Source organism: Heterodontus francisci, chromosome 12 (genome assembly GCF_036365525.1).
Source record: "Heterodontus francisci isolate sHetFra1 chromosome 12, sHetFra1.hap1, whole genome shotgun sequence".
NCBI lineage: Eukaryota > Metazoa > Chordata > Chondrichthyes > Heterodontiformes > Heterodontidae > Heterodontus > Heterodontus francisci.
In genome coordinates this window covers 78,598,703-78,613,586 of record NC_090382.1, presented here as the reverse complement: position 1 = coordinate 78,613,586, position 14,884 = coordinate 78,598,703, and the positions used below count along the sequence as shown (strand labels likewise).

The window sequence follows — 14,884 nt, the reverse complement described above, 5'->3', positions numbered from 1 at the left end:
AAACATGACTCAAAATCGTCACACAGAAAGTAAGCTTAATGGTGACAGGAAATGTCGGCCAAATGCAAGATATTTAAAATATTACTGGAAGATCTTCTATCATTGCTGACAATGAATTGGAGATATTTTGTTTTGCTGTCCCGGTGATCATGTAAACAGACCCCCATAGAAGATTTTGTTGGCCCACCTGCAGCAGTGTGGAAGATGTGTCGAAGAAAAAGCCTCTTTAAAATGACTGCAGTTTTAAATAAAAAAGCTCTTTGACTGTTAAGTATCTTACTAAACAATGTACCTTAAGTTTTGGAAGGCTAGGTTAGATATTTGGCAGCTCTTTTTGCAGAACAAGTTGCTGGCTCATGTGTTGATTGCTGACTTTGTATACCTTCAAAAGAGAGCAGGCCCATTTCTTGGCTGAGCAGCGATCACATTTAAAAGCTAGATAAAATACAAGATAATATAAGCATGACCAACATTACCTTCTAGACCAGTTATCGATTGCCTGGAGTGAAGGGGGCAGTGTGGAATTTTCCTTTTTCTTAAATCCCTAATTGGACAGGAGTTTTTATCTGGCCTTTTGCCTCTCCCAGGAGATTGCATGACTGCTTGTGGTAGGGATGTCTCATCATGATGCATCAGGACTTTATGGAGCAGGCTTTGATGGACTTTTCTTGCCTGTCATTTTCGTCTGTTTGCAGTAATATGTATTTATCTAGTATATTCACTTTTAAGTGCTTATAAAGGATTTATGTTTTTAAAGGTTTTATTGCTGGTCTAGCCATCTGATGTTTGGAAAGAACTTTCAGAGGGCAGGAGGGTGGCACATAAGTGTGGATGATGGATAGGGGATCAAGAGGTCAGAAAGGGAGGGAGAATTTTATTTTATTTATTTAGAGATACAGCACTGAAACAGGCCCTGCTGCCCACCGAGTCTGTGCCGACCAACAACCACCCATTTATACTAAATATATGCTGTCACTGAGACTGCCCTCAATGCAGCCCAGCCTCTACCAGTCATGGATGAGCTGGACATACAGCCAACCAAATCGGAACTCAGTGATGCCATTGATTCTCTAGCCAGCGGAAAAGCCCCTGGGAAGGACAGCATTGCCCCTGAAATAATCAAGAGTGCCAAGCCTGCTATACTCCCAGAACTACATGAACTGCTTTGCCTGTGCTGGGACGAGGGAGCAGTACCACAGGACATGCGCGATGCCAATATCATCACCCTCTATAAAAACAAAGGTGACCGCGGTGACTGCAACAACTACCGTGGAATCTCCCTGCTCAGCATAGTGGGGAAAGTCTTTGCTCGAGTCGCGCTGAATAGGCTCCAGGAGCTGGCCGAGCGCGTCTACCCTGAGGCACAGTGTGGCTTTCGTGCAGAGAGATCGACCGTTGGCATGCTGTTCTCCCTTCGTCAGATACAGGAAAAATGCCGTGAACAACAGATGCCCCTCTACGTTGCTTTCATTGATCTCGCCAAAGCCTTTGACCTCGTCAGCAGACGTGGTCTCTTCAGACTACTAGAAAAGATCGGATGTCCACCAAAGCTACTAAGTATCATCACCTCATTCCATGACAATATGAAAGGCTCAATTCAACATGGTGGCTCCTCATCAGAGCCCTTTCCTATCCTGAGTGGCGTGAAACAGGGCTGTGTTCTCGCACCCACACTTTTTGGGATTTTCTTCTCCCTGCTGCTTTCACTTGCGTTCAAGTCCTCTGAAGAAGAAATTTTTCTCCACACAAGATCAGGGGGCAGGTTGTTCAACCTTGCCCGTCTAAGAGCGAAGTCCAAAGTACGGAAAGTCCTCATCAGGGAACTCCTCTTTGCTGACAATGTTGCTTTAACATCTCACACTGAAGAGTGCCTGCAGAGTCTCATCGAGAGGTTTGCGGCTGCCTGCAATGAATTTGGCCTAACCATCAGCCTCAAGAAAACGAACATTGTGGGGCAGGACGTCAGAAATGCTCCATCCATCAATATTGGCGACCACGCTTGAAATGGTTCAAGAGTTCACCTACCTAGGCTCAACTATCACCAGTAACCTGTCTCTAGATGCAGAAATCAACAAGCGCATGGGAAAGGCTTCCATTGCTATGTCCAGACTGGCCAAGAGAGTGTGGGAAAATGGTGCACTGACACGGAACACAAAAGTCCGAGTGTATCAGGCCTGTGTCCTCAGTACCTTGCTGTATGGCAGCGAAGCCTGGACAACGTATGCCAGCCAAGAGCGACGTCTCAATTCATTCCATCTTCGCTGCCTCCAGAGAATACTTGGCATCAGGTGGCAGGACCGTATCTCCAACACAGAAGTCCTCGAGGTGGCCAACATCCCCAGCTTGTACACACTACTGAGTCAGCGGCGCTTGAGATGGCTTGGCCATGTGAGCCGCATGGAAGATGGCAGGATCCCCAAAGACACGTTGTACAGCGAGCTCGCCACTGGTATCAGACCCACCGGCCGTCCACGTCTCTGCTTTAAAGACGTCTGCAAACGCGACATGAAATCCTGTGACATTGATCACAAGTCGTGGGAGTCAGTTGCCAGCGTTCGCCAGAGCTGGCGGGCAGCCATAAAGACAGGGCTAAAATGTGGTGAGTCGAAGAGACTTAGTAGTTGGCAGGAAAAAAGACAGGCGCAAGGGGAGAGCCAACTGTGCAACAGCCCCAACAAACAAATTTCTCTGCAGCACCTGTGGAAGAGCCTGTCACTCTAGAATTGGCCTTTATAGCCACTCCAGGCGCTGCTTCACAAACCACTGACCACCTCCAGGCGTGTATCCATTGTCTCTCGAGATAAGGAGGCCCGAAAGAAGAACAGTAATCCCATATTTCCTACCACCTACCTACACTAGGGGCAATCTACAATGGCCAATTTACCTATCACCTGCAAGTCTTTGGCTGTGGGAGGAAACCGGAGCACCCGGCGAAAACCCACGCGGTCACAGGGAGAACTTGCAAACTCCGCACAGGCAGTACCCAGAATCGAACCCAAGTCCCTGGAGCTGTGAGGCTGTGGTGCTAACCGCTGCGCCACTGTGCCGCCATAAGTGGAATTCATAAGTGGAAGATGTCAAGTGGGAGATGCAAGGTCCAAGGCAGCAGGCTCAAAGCATGATCATAGCTTTTTTTTATTCTTTCATGGGATGTGGGTGTTGCTGGCAAGGCCAGCATTTGTTGCTGCCCATTCCTAATTGTCCTTGATAACAGAGGGCAGTTAAGAGTCAACCACTTTGCTGTTGGTCTGGAGTTACATGGAGAGCAGACTAGGTAAGGATGGCAAATTTCCTTCCCTATAGGACATTAGTGAACCAGATGGGTTTTACAACAATCAATGATAGTTTAATGGCACCATAACTGAGACAAACTTTCAATTCCAGATTTTTATCAATTGATTGAATTTAAATTCCAGCAGATGCTGTGGTGGGATTTGAACCCATGTCCTCAGGGCGTTAGCCTGCGCCTCTGGATTACTTGTTCAGTGATATTACCATTGCACCACTGTAGAATGGAAAATGGTTCCAACACAAACCTGGAGCCAATAGGTAGCTTGGTGCTTAGGCACAGGCAATAGGCTTAAGGCCGTCTATACAGGGCGGGTATGGAACAGGTAAACCATAGCTGAAAATTGAGTAGATGAAAACGGGCTTGTGGGGAGCCTCGGCTGCCCTAGAGATCAAGTGAAAACCCTGAAAAAGAAGTTGTAAAAACACCACAACCAGATGGAAAAACAAAATACCAACTGGACAATTGCGATTTGCAGTACTGAATCAGTATTGATTACAGTTTAGTGCCGTTGAGTAAACAGTGTCCTACAACTACAGCGTGTCATAGCAACTTTCAATTCCTCAAGATGTCCTAAAGTGCTTTGTAACCATCAAGTAGGAACAAAAGTAGGCCATTTAGCTTCTCGAACCTGATGCTCCGTATACCTACCTTTGCCACAAATCCCTTAATACCTTTGGTTAACAAAAATCTATTAATCCTAGTTTTGAAATTAACAGTTGATGTAGCATGAATTGCTGTTTGCAGAAGATAGTTCCAAACTTCTACCACCCTAATTTCACTCCTGAAAGGTCTGGTTCCAATTTTTAGACCGTGGCCTCTAATCCTAGACTCCCCAACTACTGGAAATAGTTTATCTCTATCTGTTTCCCATAATATCTTGAAAATGTTGATCAGCCACCCCTTAACCTTCTAAATTTCAGAGAATACAACCTTAGTTTATATAATTTCTCCTCATAATTTAACCCTTGGAATCTATGTATCATTCGAGTAAATCTGCACTGCATTCCTTCCGAGACCAGTCTATCTTTCGTAAGATGTCGTGCCCAGAACTACTCTCTACTCCAATTATAGTCTAATCAGGGCTTTGTATAGTGTAGAATGACTCCTGCCCCCTTGTATTCTCGTCCTCTAGATATAAAGGCTAGCATTCCATTAGTCTTTTTGATTAATTTCTGTACCTGTTCATGACATTTTAATGATTTATGTACCTGGACCGCGCCCGCCCTCCCACCCGACCCCCACCGTCCAAGTCTCTATGGACTTCCACTGTTTCCATTAAGACTGTTCCTAAGTACGTTTGAAGTGTAGTCACAGTTGTAATGAAGGCAACAGTGGCAACCGATTTGCACACAGCAAGGTCCCACATACTGCAATGAGATAAATGGCCAGATAATCTTTTTAAGTGGTCTGGTTGAAGGATAAATGTTGGCAAGATCACAGGGAGAATTCCCCCTGTTTTTCTTTGAAGAATGCCATGGTATCTTTTATGTGGCAACGAGCCTCAGTTTAACATCTCATAAAAGATGGCATATCTGACACTTGGCTTTAAGGTTGCTGTTACGACCAGGTGAGAAAGGTGTCTAGGGGTCCCTCTCAGCCTTCACCTGGTCTTACCGTAACAGGGTTTAATGTTTAAAATACTGTGTTTTTAGCTCCTCCTTGCTGAATCTTTGTTCACTGCTTTCCAATTATAAGTCAAAGAAACCAGCACAAACAGGTTTTCTTATGTTTAAAGAAGAAAAGATTAAATTTATTAAACTTGAACTTAAACTCTAATTGGGTTGACGCCTACGGATACACGAGGTGCCCATGCTAGTCTGCATACACGATATACACATGCAAATAGAGACAGAAAAGAGCAGAAGAAGAAAAAAGTGGAAAGGTTTGAGGCACTATCTGAAGAGTTTTTGTTAGGGTTCTTCGAGTTCACTGTAGAGTTCTTGATTGTAGGTAGATCTTGCTTTTCGTTGGGGCCCAGTATTATTCTTAAACCTTGTTCACAGTAGGAGACTTTTCTCTCTTGGGTTTCATGCGTCTTCAGTGGTTTCAGAGGCTTGTAAGAAAGAGATGGGAGCAGACAGGAGAGATCATGTCAGTCCAGGAGCAAACAGTCTTTCTAACTGTGGCCAGTTCAAAAGAAAACCCTGGAACAGCCAGCTAGTCATGTGACCAGCTGGTCTAACCAGTCCTGGCCCTTCTGGATTGTATCCTGCTTAGCAGGCCCTGGAATGCGCTTCCTCACCTTCGATGTCTGTTAGTATGTAAATGTTTTTTTCCAGCCACGGCTGATCTATTTAATAAGTCATTTCCGCGCTCCAGCAACAGCTAGAAATCAATGTTCATGTCAAAACCAATGTGCCTCATTCTTGGCAGGTGGGAGCCTGCATGACAGTTGCACTCTTGCCTTTAATACAAAGATAAAATGGACAGCAAGTAAGTGCCATATGCAAAACTTTACATGTAGGTTGCTATTGAATGTCCCATGATGTTCTACACAGAAAATCAAGACCAGATCCGGTTTTCGGATTGGCTGGTACCTAGTCACAACCAATTTTCCCCTCTTGGGGAGCTACAGTGGGCCAGAACAAAATTCCATCTCCTAGGGCAGGGTGGGGAATAAAGGCCTGCTACCCGACCCGAACCCGACGGGACCTGATGACGTGTCTGGTTTGGTTGCACTTCCGGGTCCGACATTTGGGCTCGGGTTGGACACGCAGGTAAGTGACTCCGATGCTAATTTAATTTTTGGACTGGAAAGGTGGTTTTGTTACAGTTATTTTAAGCTTGTACAGATCAGCAACAAAGTGAAAAACGAAAGGTAAGTTAACTGATGGTCAGGTTGGGCCGGGTGCAGGAAAAAATGGAAGGACTCGGGCTTGGTCGGGCTCAGGTCGGATGTGGTTCTGTCGGGCTCGGGTTGGGTTTTTTTTTGCAGACCCAAGCAAGCCTTTAGTGGGGAATGTGAGAGAATTTTTCTTCTCGTGTGGAAGGGGGATAGAGCGTATGCTTTTCGGTGCATAATGGAGGCAGTATTGAGTTGCTTCTGAGGAAGAAGCTGAATGATACATGAGTTGTTTCTCAGTGGGTGGAGGTGAATTTTTTTTCATTGGATGGGGTTGAATTACTGTTCACGGGGACAGAAATGGGCCCCAGTTGTTCTGTGAAGTTGAGGGGGGTGTACAGGCTTCAAATTGAATTTGTTTTTAGTAGAGGAGAGAGGCAGGCTGACTTTACGCTCAATGGTGGGGGAAAACAAAATTCTTCTTGAGTGGTGCTGTGGTGGGGTGGAGGGGTTAAGGTTCTCTTTGCACTTAATGGGGGGTAGGGAAGGCTGTGTTCTCATTGCAGCTGTGGGGATTCGTGAAGTTGTTAGGCAGAAATGGGATGTGTTGGTGTGATTGTTTCTGCTCAGTGGGTGGGAGTTGGTGACCCGGATGAGTGAATTTCTGCTCAGCTGGCGGTGGCAGAGGGGAATGTGGAGCAGTGGTGGTGGCTAGTCCCTGCTCTGCATGTGATTGTGGTGCCCTGATTTTAGCTTATGGGGCAGAGTTGGGACTGATTTCTGGTCTGCGTGGGGGCAGGCACCAAGCAGTGGGTAGGAAGATGCCCCTAGTTTAGGTAGGTGGTAGGGAAATATAGGGACAGGTGGGGATGTGGTAGGAATATGGGATTAGTGTAGGATTAGTATAAATGGGTGGTTGATGGTCGGCACAGACCCGGTGGGCCGAAGGGCCTGTTTCAGTGCTGTATCTCTAAAACTAAAAACTAAAACTAATAATCTAAATTTCTTTTATTTAAGCAGACTGATTAACTGAACCAGACCTTACCATCACAGTGGCATTAGACTTGAATAAATTCAGTCATTTAAGACTGAGTAACAAGTGATGGTTATCTTTCTCTTTCTATGATACCCTGACTATATGACATGATGCCACAATTTGACTTTTCAGTTGTAATTTGTGTTCTGGTTAGTTAAATTGCTATTGATCATGATGCTCTTAATTTTACATTTTTCTTCAAAAACTAACTGGCATTGTATTAGAATATGACATATACTGCAATACAAGCAACTTGTATGTATACAGTGCCTTTAAAGTAGAAGAACGTCCCCAAAACACTTCAGAGAGACGTGAGGAAATGGAGGAAGGCATTTAAGGGGCATAGTTGCCCTTGGTCCAATTCTTTTAATTCTGTAAAAATTGCTTATGTGTTCTTAGCTGTTGTGGGCACTTGCTATTCCTTTGTCTATTCCCCTCACTTGCTCCAGATTTTTGCCTGTTTATTCAGTGTCCTGCACCCACTGTGGCCAAGAGGGCTAAGTGAGCTGCAGTTCTTGGCTGGTTACTAAAACAAGCACAAGAGCATCCTGTTGATCACTACCTGACTAACTTGACAATAGGGATGAAGTGATTGAATTCTTGTAGTTTCAAGCTTTTGTGTTGCTTTACAGAAGTAAATGCCTATAGATTGGAGTTGGAGGGAATTCTAGTACGTGGCAAAGGCTGTCCAAAACCAATTAAATCATGGGTGCAGTGTGGAATCTCCATGAAGATATTAAGTTCATTGAAAAAGTAAGTATTTTCTGAAACGCAACAGTATTGAAATGGTTTTATAAATACACTCGCTGTTCCCTCCAATTCGACAAAACACATACTGTTTTCCAATCCTAGGCAAGGATATGAGAAGCCAACACCAATTCAAGCACAGGCAATCCCTGCCATCATGTGTGGACGTGATGTAATTGGAATTGCTAAAACTGGAAGTGGAAAGACCATTGCTTTTCTTTTACCTATGTTCCGACACATCATGGATCAGAGGCCGCTTGAAGAAGGGGAAGGTCCTGTTGGTGAGTATTTAGTCTTGTGTGCTCAGGGATGCCGCAGCACTGCATTCAAGTATCACAGAATTACAAAACTCCTGATGTACTGATCCAGTTTGAAATTCAGTTGTCTCCGTGTACCTCTTGTTCTTGCTGTTGATATGACTGTAATTTTCCCTTTTTAAAAAAAAATGCATAGCCTGTAAACTGGTATTGTGCCCACTAGAACATTTTGAGACAATGTTACACAGCAACACATGTTGCTACCAAAGGATTAAAAATAGCGACACGTGCTAAACACATATGGATTGTCATGTGTACCTATGCATCCATAAATTGTAAGCGTAAACACTACCCTAAATAAATCAATGAACATGTTACAAAAGCAAGTGCTTTACAGAAAATAAACCACAATGTAATTCTGGACCCCAGTGATTGAGTCATTTTATGTAAACCACCACATTCCATTGCATCACTTAGGAACAGGATTAGACCTTTCAACCTGTCGAGCCTGCCCCACCATTCAATATGATCTTGGCTGATCTTCCACTTCAATGTATTTTTCCCACGCTATCCTCATATCTCCTTATGTCATTTGTATTTAGAAATCTGTCAATCTCCGCTTTAAACGTACTGAATGAGCTTCCATAGCCCTCTGGGGTAGAGAATTCCAAAGATTCACAACCTTCTGAGTAAAGAAATTTCTCCTCGTCTCTGTCCTAAGTGGCTTCCCCTTTATATTGAAATTGTGTCCCCTGGTTCTAGACTCTCCAACCAGGGGAAACATCTTAGCTGCATCTACCCTGTCTATCCCTTTAAGTATTTTGTAGGTTTCAATGAGATCACCTCTTCTCCTTCAAAACTGTGGAGAATACCGGCCCAGTTTCCCCAATCTCTCTTCAAAGGACAGTCTCGCCATCCCCGCAACAAGTCTGGTGAACCTTCGTTGCTCTCCCTCTATGGCAATAATATTCTTCCGAAGGTAAGGGGACCAAAACTGCACACATTAATCCAGATGTGGTCTAACCAAGGTTCCATACAACTCTTGGGGATGTTGGCCGCCTCGAGGACTTCTGTGTTGGAGATACGGTCCTGCCACCTGATGCCAAGGATTCTCCGGAGGGAGCGAAGATGGAATGAATTGAGACGTTGCTCTTGGCTGACGTACGTTGTCCAGGCCTCGTTGCCGTAGAGCAAGGTACTGAGGACACAGGCTTGATACACTTGGACTTTTGTGTTCTGTGTCAGTGCGCCATTTTCCCACACTCTCTTGGCCAGTCTGGACATAGCAGAGGAAGCCTTTCCCATGTGCTTGTTTAATTCTGCATCGAGAGACAGGTTACTGGTGATAGTTGAGCCTAGGTAGGTGAACTCTTGAACCACTTCCAGAGTGTGGTCGCTGATATTGATGGATGGAGCATTTCTGACGTCCTGTCCCATGATGTTCGTTTTCTTGAGGCTGATGGTTAGGCCAAATTCATTGCAGGCAGCTGTAAACCTGTCGATGAGTCTCTGCAGACACTCTTCAGTGTGAGATGTTAATGCAGCATCGTCAGCAAAGAGGAGTTGCCTGATGAGGACTTTCCGTACTTTGGTCTTCGCTCTAAGACGGGCAAGGTTGAACAACCTGCCACCTGATCTTGTGTGGAGGAAAATTCCTTCTTCTGAAGACTTGAACGCATGTGAGAGCAGCAGGGAGAAGAAGATCCCAAACAGTGTAGGTGCGAGAACACAGCCCTGTTTCACGCCACTCAGGATTGGAAAGGGGTCTGATGAGGCGCCGCTATGCTGAATTGTGCCTTTCATATTGTCATGGAATGAGGTGATGGTACTTAATAGCTTTGGTGGGCATCCAATCTTTTCTAATAGTCTGAAGAGACCACGTCTGCTGACGAGGTCAAAGGCTTTGGTGAGATCAATGAAAGCAACGTAGAGGGGCATCTGTGGTTCACGGCATTTCTCCTGTAGCTGGTGAAGGGATAACAGCATGTCAATGGTGGATCTCTTTGCTCAATAGCCACACTGTGCCTCAGGATAGACATGCTCAGCCAGCTTCTGGAGCCTGTTTAAAGCGACACGAGCGAAGACTTTCCCCACTAGAAGTCCTCGAGGCGGCCAACATCCCCAGCATATACACCCTACTAACCCAGCGGCGCCTGAGATGGCTTGGCCATGTGAGCCGCTTGGAAGATGGCAGGATCCCCAAGGACACATTATACAACGAGCTCGTCACTGGTTCCCGACCCACCGGCCGTTCATGTCTCCACTTTAAAGACGTCTGCAAACGCAACATGAAGTCCTGTGACATTGATCACAAGTCGTGGGAAACAGTTGCCATTGATAGCCAGAGCTGGCGGGCAACCATAAAGGCGGGGCTAAAGCGTGGCGAGTCGAAGAGACTTAGCAGTTGGCAGGAAAAAAGACAGCAGCGCATGGAGAGAGCCAACTGTGTAACAGCCCCGACAACCAATTTTATCTGCAGCACCTGTGGAAGTGTCTGTCACTCTAGAATTGGCCTTTTTAGCCACTCCAGGCGCTGCTTCACAAACCACTGACCACCTCCAGGCGCTTACCCATTGTCTCTCGAGACAAGGAGGCCAAAGAACATACAACCCCTGTACTCAAACTCTCTTGCGATAAAGGCTAACATACCATTAGCCTTCTTAATTGCTTGCTGCACCTGCATGTTAGCTTTCAGTGATTTATTGACCAGGACACCAGGTCCCTCTGTACATCTACACTGTCAAATCTCTTACCATTTAAGAAATACTCTGCGCATCTGTTCCTCCTACCAAAGTGGATAACCTCTCATTTTTCCACATTATATTCCATCTGCCACGTTCTTGCCTACTCACTTAGACTGTCCAAATCCCCTTGAAGTCACTTTGCATCTTCCTCACAACACACATTCCCACCTAGTTTTCTGTCATCTGCTAACTTTGAAATACTACATTTGGTCCCCATATTCAAATCATTGATATATATTCGATATATTTCTATTCACTTTATTAAGAAACACAACAGTTGAACAGAATGTAATGAAATTACCAACTGATCTTCTATTAATAAATTAGGGTATGCATTTATCATAGCTTTCACCTATTATTGTTCTAGGATTTGCATTTCCCTGTAACAAAATAGTAAATTGCCTTAAACCCAGCATGCAGGCAGATTTCACTAATTGCTAATACTAAATTTCATAGCGAGTTTTGTGATTGAAAATTCTCATATTTCTGAGCATTTGGCAAGTTTAGTATGTTTTCATCAGAATTTCAAATTGCATAAAATAGCAAAGATCCTTAATCTGTTGACGAAAACAACTGAGCGATGGTCCAGCTGTGATCTAATTTTTGAGCTTTCATAGGCTTAGCAATCAGGATTTCTAAATTTCATTTTAGATTAGCCCAAACATAAAGTCCCACCCATAGAACCATAGCTTCAACTTCAACTGTTTTTTTTCTTTAAAAACTACAGCCAACATACAAGTTAGAATAAAACATTCTCTAAGTCACTGTAACTAAAAGTTGTTACTTCTGGTTATTGTGGAAGAGCAAGTATGTAGAAAGAGACACATAAAGCATTTATGTTGAGAGGATTAATGAGGCTTGTTAATAAGTTTCTAGATAGGATTCTACATTCCAGAATACCAAGTGAGATTGATGATTGAAGGACAAGAGGCACTAATTTTCCAGAATTATTTGGGAGGAGAAATTGTACAAAAAATCTGGAAGTTGGGGAATATTACGTCCTGTTCAAAAAAAAATAAATAAAAAACCCATGTAACTATAAACCAGTTAGCCTCAGAATGATAGTTAAAAAATCGCTGAACATAATTAGGCAAAACATTAGTCAACACGTGGAAAGGTATGGGCTAATCTCTGGTGTTCAGAATTGATCATCTTCAATTATACAGTCACTTCATTTGTTTTATGAACCAATACCATTTTAATACACTTTTGAAATTATCATTTTTGTTTTGTTTTCAGCACTCATCTCGACCCCAACCCGTGAGTTAGCCCTTCAGATTACCAAAGAATGCAAGAAGTTCTCAAAAGCACTTGGGCTGAGGGTAGTGTGTGTTTATGGTGGAACTGGAATAAGTGAACAGGTAATTATTTTTCTGCCAGCTTTCGCTGTTTACTGCTTTCAGCATAGAATTCATGTGGGTACCGTTGCTGCAACTGCAACTAACTCAGTGCAGACTGAGAATTGAACCTAAGACCTTCCGGAACTTCCCACTGAGTAATCAAGAAACTACAAGTACTTATTGGAGTAAAATTGTTGGAACTGATCCGAATGTAGTGAAATTCTGTGTTCTTGTAACAAATTGAAATTTCATTCAAAAGGCTTTTTAAAGTACGTTGTAGTTATTCGGGTTACAAGCAATTAATTTTTTTAAACTGATAACCATAGTTGATCAGTGCAATAATAAAAGCAAGAAATGCTGGAAACACCGGTCACAGTAATTGTGGAGAGATTCTGATGGAAGGTAATCTACCTGAAACGTTAACCCTACCTTGCTGTCCATAAATGTGGGTGATCTGCTGAATGTTTCCTGGATTTTCTGGTTTTATTTCAGATTTCTAGCATCTGCAGTGTATTGCTTTTTTTAAACCCATCTGTCCTGTCTTCAGTTTCCAGATTACTCAATCAGTCATAGAACATTTGTTATGTAAAAATGTAATGTAGATTGAGATGTAGGAGCTATGTCTTGTGCAATTACAACTTCAGTGTTTCATCCATAAGGACATATTCCATTATAATATCCCACAATAATAATATTCTAGTACATTCATGCATAAAATTCTACTCCAGTTTATTTTTAAATTGAGTTATTGTTTTCTAAAAACCAGCTATTTAATAGCTGGCTTCCTAGTTGGAGCCACCATCTTTTGGTATTTGTGATTCTCACTGCTCACTTGACATTTTCATGCTAAACATTGCCCCTTTGCTGTCAGTGAAGTAGAAGTGCTAGATACTGGAAACTAAATCTGAGCTTGGGAAGTTTTGTGAGATGGTGGTCCTGATCAGAATACCAGCTGCTGCAGTAAGATTTGAGGGAAAAAAACAATTTTTAGGTTTATGGAGACACAAGTGTCTCCAGATTGTTCCCAAACTGATGGGAAGAGCCGGCTCCCATTGAAGTCAGTAGCATTACTACAGATGCAGTAACCTGCTACAAGATATATATTATGACCTAGACCTTGATGTACAGGGCACAGTTTCAAAGTTTGCGGATGATATGAAACTTGAAAGCATTGTGAACTGAGGAGGATAGTGTAGAACTGCAAAAGGACAAAGACACGTTGGTGGAATGGGCAGATAGGTGGCAAACGAAGTTCAGTGCAGAGAAATGTGAAGTGATTCAGTTTGGTAGGAAGAACATGGAGAGACAATATAAAATAAAGGGTCTATGAACAACTCCATAACATCATTAGCAGCATCCCCAACACCGAACACCTATTCCTGCTGGGGGACTTTAATGCCAGGGTTGGGGCCGACCATGACTCATGGCCCTCCTGCCTTGGGCGCTATGGCGTTGGAAGGATGAATGAGAACGGGCAGAGACTGCTTGAGTTGTGTACCTATCATAACCTCTGCATCACCAACTCGTTCTTTCACACTATACCCTGTCACCAGGTTTCATGGAGGCACCCAAGATCACGTCGTTGGCACCAGCTAGACCTCATTGTCACAAGGCGAGCCGCCTTAAACAGTGTTCAAATCACACGCAGCTTCCACACCACTCCCTGGTGTGCAGCAAGGTTAGACTCAGACCAAAGAAGTTGCATCATTCCAAGCAGAAGGGCCACCCGCGCATCAACACGAGCAGAATTTCTCACCCACAGCCGTTACAAAAATTTCTAAATTCACTTGTAACAGCCCTTCAAAACACTCCCACAGGGGATGCTGAGACCAAGTGGGCCCACATCAGAGACGCCATCTATGAGTCAGCTTTGACCACCTACGGCAAAAGTGCGAAGAGAAATGCAGACTGGTTTCAATCTCATAATGAAGAGCTGGAACCTGTCATAGCCGCTAAGCGCATTGCACTTTTGAACTACAGGAAAGCCCCCAGCGATTTAACATCCGCAGCACTTAAAGCAGCCAGAAGTACTGCACAAAGAACAGCTAGGCGCTGCGCAAACGACTACTGGCAACACCTATGCAGTCATATTCAGCTGGCCTCAGACACCGGAAACATAAGAGGAATGTATGATGGCATGAAGAGAGCTCTTGGGCCAACCATCAAGAAGATCACCCCCCTCAAATCTAAATCGGGGGACATAATCACTGACCAACGCAAACAGATGGACCGCTGGGTTGAGCACTACCTAGAACTGTACTCCAGGGAGAATGCTGTCACTGAGACTGCCCTCAATGCAGCCCAGCCTCTACCAGTCATGGATGAGCTGGACATACAGCCAACCAAATCGGAACTCAGTGATGCCATTGATTCCCTAGCCAGCGGAAAAGCCCCTGGGAAGGACAGCATTACCCCTGAAATAATCAAGAGTGCCAAGCCTGCTATACTCTCAGCACTACATGAACTGCTATGCCTGTGCTGGGACGAGGGAGCAGTACCCCAGGACATGCGCGATGCCAACATCATCACCCTCTATAAAAACAAAGGTGACCGCGGTGACTGCAACAACTACCGTGGAATCTCCCTGCTCAGCATAGTGGGGAAAGTCTTTGCTCGAGTCGCTCTGAACAGGCTCCAGAAGCTGGCCGAGCGCGTCTACCCTGAGGCACAGTGTGGCTTTCGTGCA

At 44.3% G+C, this 14,884-nt stretch overlaps 1 protein-coding gene across 1 annotated transcript in view; it reads left to right on the top strand.

Annotated features, from left to right (window-relative positions):
* ddx46 (DEAD (Asp-Glu-Ala-Asp) box polypeptide 46) overlaps positions 1-14,884 on the top strand; it is a 99,735-nt gene that overhangs the window by 33,194 nt on the left and 51,657 nt on the right. Inside the window, exons 10-12 of the mRNA XM_068043702.1 lie at positions 7,743-7,863; positions 7,963-8,138; positions 12,098-12,219. Of these exons, the coding sequence (XP_067899803.1) occupies positions 7,743-7,863; positions 7,963-8,138; positions 12,098-12,219 (419 nt within the window). The remainder of the gene's footprint in view (positions 1-7,742; positions 7,864-7,962; positions 8,139-12,097; positions 12,220-14,884) is intronic.